Below are 7,762 nucleotides of genomic sequence, written 5' to 3' on the forward strand. Positions count from 1 at the left end.
AACACTTCATAGATCTCTCTATAAAATAGTCCAAGGAGAAAGGCAAAAGTAACCTCCCTTTGCTGTCTACTTCTTCAGCTCTCAATCTGAACATTACCTTTTCCAGGACTTCTCTCCAGCGCCCCCCAAACCGCGTTAGGAATCCTTCCTCAAAGCTCCCAAAATAAGGACCATGATCCTTCACGTGCAATCTCAAAAGCCAATAAGCTCTGAAAATTTAACATATTTTTGTAGGTTTGCAGTAAGCTTGTTTGGTGGCAAAAGATGACCTGAACTAACGTGAAACTCTTTTCAGTCTTTACTTATCCCACTCAGCATGAATATTCATATTCTGATGTGGAAAAAATAATGTGTTTGATTAAGGGGTGCTGCGCAGACTCTGCTGAAATTATTCTCCTATATACGAGGGTACTTCAAAAAGATCATGGAAAAACAGAATTAAAAGATCATACGAAACTTTTCATGAATTTTCTGAAGTATCCTCGTATGGCATATGCATTTACCTTTATAAAATCCAAACATTTCTAACTTGCGAACCACATCTAGCCCCAAGGGTTTCAGATAAAGGACTCCAGACCTATACCCTATGCACAAATGTCACTGCACTACAATCATTTATTTTTCTTTGTAAGCCCAGCACTTTGTAGAGTGCCTTGCATACAACAGATGCACAATAAATATTTCCTGAATGAGGAATCAAGGCTGAGAAATTAGCTAAGAAGAGAAAATGGTCAGTGGTTTGGGAGTGATCATGGCTCCCAACTTGTAGGCCAGGCCTCTAACCACTGAATGCCACTTGCTTCTCTGACTCTGAAGCGCCTATAAATAGTTGCTGCTGATTGAAGGCAAGCAATTTAGCTGCTGTCTTCACTAGGAATAAAAATAGTTCAGTGGTCCTACATTATGGATCTGCACATAACTTTAGCCCAGTAATAGAAAGCACAGCAGGCACATTCCTACCTTAAAGCACACAGGCAGCTTCACAGGGTTCCTAGAACTTGGGAGCAAAAGACTTGCCTTTGGGTCGTCTGCCCCTGCTACATGAGGTAACCTTTCTGGCCAGCCCTGCAGTTTTCTTATCTGTAAAACAGGAACCATAGTAGACCCTAAGGCCCTCCCAAGTGGGTCTCTAACAAAGTACCTCATGGGAGGGACAGTAGCTGTCGATCCACACTCTGGTGCTGTCGTACCCAAACCTCAGGAGTTTCTTCACCCCTGTCTACTGTCCTCGCAGTCCAGAGTTCACCGTCCTTAATCAATGTGCTCTGTCCAGCCTACGCACGCCTCCTCTCTCATCCAAAACTGGCAGTCAACGCAAAAAGTCTCATTTTGTACCTAGGGCACCGAAGGAGCTCATTCTATCTTCGATCTTAAAAAACTGGTAAAGAATTCTGTGAAGAGTAGCCACAGCAGCCATCTGGTCCCCTAACTCGTAAAGAGAACACGGTGGTTATGGGGAGGTAATCCCTGGCAAGCAAGAACTGGATTCGAATAGGAAACCTCTTAACTTCAAGGTCTAAGGTCTCAAGAGGGGACAGAGGCCTGGGGAGGAGAATGAGCGACGCAAGAGGGTCGTTTTGGGCGTACCTTCGGGGTGGTCTCTCCTTACCTGGTAACACAGGATGGTTTGCTGCACCAGCCGCGCGTAGCCGTCCAAGCGGACCCCGGAATTGCTCCTGCTCCGCATTTCCGCGATGCCCCAGGGCCGCGGCGCCGGACTTGCGGCGCGGAGGTGGGACGCCCGGGCTGCGGCCGCCAAGCAGGCCCGCTTCCCCAAACACTCACAGCCTCAGTCGGTTCTCGGGATGGGGCCAGGCGGGAAGAGGTCGGGACTTTTCAAAATGATAGAACCTAAGTGTGATTGGAAAGCAAGCCGACCAGAGTTTTGCACGGCAGGGAGGCGCGGGGGCGGAGACGGGGGCTGGTGCTACGGCCGCCCCGCCTCGCCCAGGCCGGCGCGGCTCCCGACGCTCGCGGGTGGAGGGCGGCCCGGCCCGGCGGGAGAAGCGAGGAACTGGGTTCCGGGCGTGCGGCGACGACGCCCCCGCCGAGCCTCTTTTGTCTTCAGGCGGTCGTGAGGAGGCCACGGGATGGGACAAACCGGATCGCCGACCCCGGCCGACTGGGAGCCCACCCAGGCCGGATTCAGCTCGGTCCCGGCCCCGCCGCGAGGCGGAACCCTCCAAGACACGGCCTGAGGGGGGACACAAAAAGGACGGGCCCGCGGGAGCCGCGGAGAACTTAGCTCCGGGCGGGAACCACGTTGCCTCGCTGAGCCCCTTCCCTCGCCGGCCGGCCGCCAATCCCAGCCGACGCCACTTGGGTGGCCTGGACCCGCCCTCGCCGGGCTGCAGAACGTTTGGAGCCGGGCCTAAGGGGCACTGGTAAAAGGACCGCCCCCAGGGGCTCCGGCCCCGCCCCTAGCTCCGCCCCGGCCCTGTCTCCGCCTGCACCGCAGAGCGGAACCCTGAGTCGTGGCCTGAGGGGGAAAGAAAAAGGGGACAGCTCGCAGGAGCCGCAGAGAACCCGACTCCGGGTGGGGGGCAAGTCTGCTTCCCTGAACAGTGGCGAGGAGGCTCCCGGGGCGGGTGCCAAGCCCACTCAAAGCGGGAAAAAGAGGCCCGCCCACACTTGGGCGTCCTTCTGCGGCTCAAGATTGTAGCCCCGCTCCTGCCCCGGCCCTTACCGCCTAGCAGAACCCGAGTAGTAGGGTTCTCCAGCTACACCCCTGGCGCCTGCGACCTCGCCCCTAGCCACCTGGTCGACACTCCCTGGGCCAGGCCCGCAGTTCATCTATAGGTCTACAACTTGAAACTTGGCATTCGTTACAGTTTCTCTTGGCTGCTAATTACCTACAGTTCACAATTTTTGGCCTTGTATTCATTGTCTACGAAAATCTGGCCCAGTATGAATTCCACTGGACAGCTAGACTAATGTAATCATTGTTTGCACAAGCTCTTTGCTAGTCTCCATGCATTTACTGTATGCTTGGCCCATTCGGCCCTTCCTTCTCTTGACGATCTGAAGTCTATTTCTCGGTAAGGGCCAGCTCAGATCCTCCCTTCTGTTAGCCCTCCCCATTCTCTGAAGTCCTATAGCAATTTGCTTAGTAAGAGCTTAGGACTTGGAGTCAGATCAAGTTGAGTTCAAATTGCAGTTCTCCCATTTACAAGTGGTGTGACCTTTGGCATGCTGTTTTAGCTGTTTGAACTTCAGTGTTCTCATCTGTAAAGTGGGTATAATAGCACCTGCCTCACAGGGTGACTGAAGATCAAGAGGATGAGTATAAAGCATTTAGCACATGCCTGACTCATAGAAAAGTACTTAATAAATCATAGCTGCTTTCATCATCTTTTGGCAATAATGTATTGCCTCCTGATGTTATGTTTTCATACAGGGATGAAGCATGTTTTTCTAACTGGATTGTAAGTTACCACTGAAATACTCTTTGGCATCTCCTACCATGCCTGTTACAGTGTTGAGCATGTAGTTGGAGTTCAATTAACGTTGAGTGAATGACAATGAAAATCAGTCCTGTCTGAGCTGGGTTCCCCTATGTTTGGTCCTTAACCAAGTTCTTGTTAGATATTTCAGAACATAAATCTATGGCTTTACTCTGTCACTCAGTTAAAGCACCAAACACCTCATCAGCTCACGTACTGTTTCTTTTCTTAATATTGGCTCTTGAATTATGCAAAAATCCATGTGATGTGCCTCCGTGCAGAACTTACTATGGTCTAGGGGATAAATAAAACTAGACATTGAGTTATCATCATTAAATCCCATTTGGAATCTGAATATGTACTCTTACTAGAATTTTCATGTATTCTTCTGTATTTAAAAGCTGGGATCATTGTTTCTTTTTATTACGGCTTTTGTTCACATTGGGTGCTTCTTCAGGAGTCCATTTTGCAGTCATGGGGGAAATAACTGATGATCTTTCCTTATTACGTGGCATTTCCACCTAGTATAGAAACATTTTCATTTCTTGATCTCATTCTTTACTAATTCTGCTATATACACACACACACACCCTTTTTGGTATATAGCCAGTCTACATTCTTAGGTTTTGGTCTATGCTTTAATGCCTATTATCATATAAGCTATGTTTTTCAATAAAAAGCTCAAAATTCTGGGATAAAATCAAGAAGGATGGCTACCACTTTTTAGCTTTTAAATTTCCCAACAAATTTTAGAGATTCATTTCGAACTAGTAAGCTGTGCTATATTAGAATCAGTCTCATATCTTAGTATCCTCATGTCCCGGAGATACAAAAACCTCCATATCTTGGTCCCCATATCCATGAAGTCTTTCTCTGATTGTCACCCAATAGAAACCTGTCTCCAAGTCATTTCTCAAATATTTGCCAAAAATCAGATATGGTATATGATGGGGAATACTATCATATATTTCTGAAGCTGATTCATGATCTTCATAAAGATGAAAACCCCAAACTGGACCCTGGGGTAGCACCACGTATAGCTTGTTTGATCTCAACCAGAGGGTCTGCCCATCATCCTGCCACAGAGGCTTCTTTCAAGCCACATGTCAGTACCGAAGGTGGAAACCAATAAATGTTCCTTTTGGAGGGTTCAGGTCTTTATAAGGAAAAGCATGCCATCTTTGAACCAGAGGAGAGGATCAATTCTGAATCAGTTCACTGCAAATAACCAATTCACCAGATTTACTTATTTCTATGACAATTTAATTTTAGTTAACTGGAGATCATTTTGCTTTTCATTACAACATTTTAAAGAATATTGAATTTGTCTCTGCTCTAGTTTCCTGTAGCTAGTTTGAGACCAAGAGGTAAACAGAGGAAACACCAGGGAGCATAAGATTTCTTCATGGTGAGGAATATATTTATTAAGTATCTTTAAAAGAATATGTTCTGGAAGAATATATTTTCAATTTTTGTCTGCTCTGACTTCTTGATGTTATACCTGGAGACTGAGGTGAAAAGAAAAAAGAATATACTTATAAGAATTCTTTGCATTCAAGATTATGTTCTTATGTCTACTCAATTTTTCCTTTTTCTTGTCCTTCCAACTTCAACTGCAGCAGTGAGGAGCTGAGGCAGACACAAACGGAATAGTCCTTAAAATGCGGATATGGGGACAAAATGACACCAAACAACTCCACTTGGTGAATTGGTCACTCAGTAAATTAGATCTTTGTGCAAATGGCCTTCAACAAACTGACCTGCCTCCTAGGTGACCTCATTAGACACAACTCAGTATCGCAAGAGAAGACGTTTGACCATTTCTGATGAAACAATCATGATGCTGCTCATTGAATTTATCAGAGTTCCTTGTGAGATTAATGATTACAGCATGTTTTGGAAAAAACTTCTCCAATGTTCTGAGGGAGTATTTCTTTAAATACTGGCTACTGCTCTGACACTTCTTGCACCACCTCTGCCTCCTTACAATAGTCTCAGATTGTGGAGCCAATTTTAAACCCAAAGGGAGATGCTTCTCAGGAACATTCTCTCTGTGTCTTGCCCCCTATTTGTCTGAAGTAAAAAAAAAAAAGACAAAAATTTGGCTTAAGGACCGCAGCCCGGACACAAAACACAATAGGAAAAACAAGGGAGGTGGGACCTAAAGGACATTGTGCATGCTTTTATGTACACTTTGTTTACATAATCTGCTTCAGGAGATGGGTTTCTGAGGTCTCACCCCCCCCACCCCCCCAGATCTAGAGTATCTCACCACTTTCTTTATCAATTTAGTACATCTTTGTGGGAGCTGAGGATCTTGGAAGGAGAGATTGCTTGGAGACCTCTTGCTTGGAGACCATTTAGAGCTCCCACATGCTAACCAGCAACCCAGAAACACCATATCCTGTCCTCACCTTCCTGAAATCCTACTGTTTGCTATTGAGCAAACAAATACTTGGATGGGATCTGAATCAGGTCTCATACATTACCTACAGGCCAATGGCAATATGTGTTAAAGAGATAATCTTGAAAAAGTAATGGGAAAATGGAAAAGGCCTCAGGAACTGATTTCAGGAGGCAGAACAAACCCTGCTCTAATTTCACAGTCACAGGGAACCTGCTGTTTCCCAAAAGATGCTATTGTTGTGTTTGTCTTAATCAGGCACAACCTACCACGTCATGTCACACCACCAGGGAAAGAGCTCACAAATGTTTTCTCTTTGTGGAAATTACCAAACTTAAAGGACTTAACTGCACATTTATTTAGTTGATTTTAACATTTTTGTTGATTTAACATATAAATACAAGACAATTAAATAAATCAGAGAAGAAATATTGCAAAGACAAATCAGCACTCACAGAAATGTATTATATTATCACTATGGTTAGTCTGGGATACAACATTCACTTGAAATATATGCAAGGGAACTGTAGTGAAAGACCTAACTAAAGGGTTTTGAAATTTTCCTGATAAGGACATACTTGAGGCACTGCTCAAGCAGATGTAGGTGGGAAGCAAAATAGACCCTTTATAACTAGGAGCAATCAAGGTTTGAAGGTTTGATACATGTAGAAACAATAGCATTGCAGGATAGTTCCCTGTTCCCAATAGCTGCTCCCCCTTGTCACTTTTCAAGACTTGACACATTTAAAAAAATAATTATAGCTCTGGCTTGGCCAGAGTGTACCAGTCATAACAATCAACAATGTACCATGCAGTTGCCTTTTAAAGAACAGCAATATGATTTTTTCCCCTTATATATCTCTCTCTCTCTAAAAAAGCATTCCTACTCTACTCCCCTCTTCTGAAAGCCTCTGGGATTTGAGAAGTGGCAGTGTATGTATCTCCTCCACATTCACAATTTTCCTGACATATGGTCTAGATTACAGTTCCATCCCTCTCTGTGGCCAAGGTGTTAAACTAAACACCTTGATGCAGATTCCACAATCTGATAATTAGGAATGAGGTTAAGGGATGGGTATCAGTTCTGGATGCCGTGTATGGCTGTACAGGTTGTACCCTGTACAAGGATGTGCCCAATAGGGCGAGGGGGGCTAAAATCTGTCCCCCATTCTGTTTGCCAAACCATGAGCCCATGGGGCTGTGTCTGCCCAGTGGGGGCACCTTTTTCTAACTTGTTCAAAGGCACTGTATGAGCTAATTGTGACACTGTCTGCTTACACTTTCCCAGTCTGGCTAGCATCATTATTTCTTGAATTCAGTGAAGTTTCTGTATTTCACATCCCATATAATCTCCAAAAGGAGCTTTAGAATTCACTGAAACATCAAGGATTTTTTGAATTATCACATTAAACAAAATAACACAACCACGATTCTACCAAGGAATAAATTTACACAGTAGAAAATAAATACAAAAAAATGTAGAAGTAAGATATTTAGCATGCGAATCACTAGAATTTAGCTTTTATACAACAAAGGCATGCACAACTAAACTCACCAACAGGCTGAAGTCAACAGTTGCTTTATATGATGTTATCAAAGATAATTTTAGCTTCTATAAAATGTGACTGGCAATGAACTACTTTTTTTAACACAAGTCTTATTCTTAGTGTGTTGTGTAAAACCAATCTTCTTTTAAAATGAAGGATAAGAGACCAAATTGCAAATGTCTGAAAACCATGGTATAACATCTTGGTTTCCTCTTCCAATAGTAACCATTGCCCTCAATTAGCTTATGCTTCTCCAGAGGTTGATGAGTATAAAATAAGTTGATTTTCATACATCTCACATTGTGTAAAAGGTAAAATTGGACATTTCACACTGTCAAGCATCAGGCTTTGATTTTTAAAAAAAGGAA

General features: G+C 44.3%; 1 protein-coding gene across 1 annotated transcript in view; it reads right to left on the minus strand.

Annotated features, from left to right (window-relative positions):
* The window catches only part of PHKA2 (phosphorylase kinase regulatory subunit alpha 2), a 70,426-nt gene extending 68,133 nt beyond the window's left edge, over positions 1-2,293 (minus strand). Inside the window, exon 1 of the mRNA XM_063083189.1 lies at positions 1,610-2,293. Within this exon, the coding sequence (XP_062939259.1) occupies positions 1,610-1,687 (78 nt within the window). The 5' untranslated portion in view covers positions 1,688-2,293. The remainder of the gene's footprint in view (positions 1-1,609) is intronic.
* Between the last annotated feature and the right edge of the window lie 5,469 nt (positions 2,294-7,762).

The sequence above is a fragment of the Cynocephalus volans genome, chromosome X, assembly GCF_027409185.1.
Source record: "Cynocephalus volans isolate mCynVol1 chromosome X, mCynVol1.pri, whole genome shotgun sequence".
NCBI classification, from domain to species: domain Eukaryota; kingdom Metazoa; phylum Chordata; class Mammalia; order Dermoptera; family Cynocephalidae; genus Cynocephalus; species Cynocephalus volans.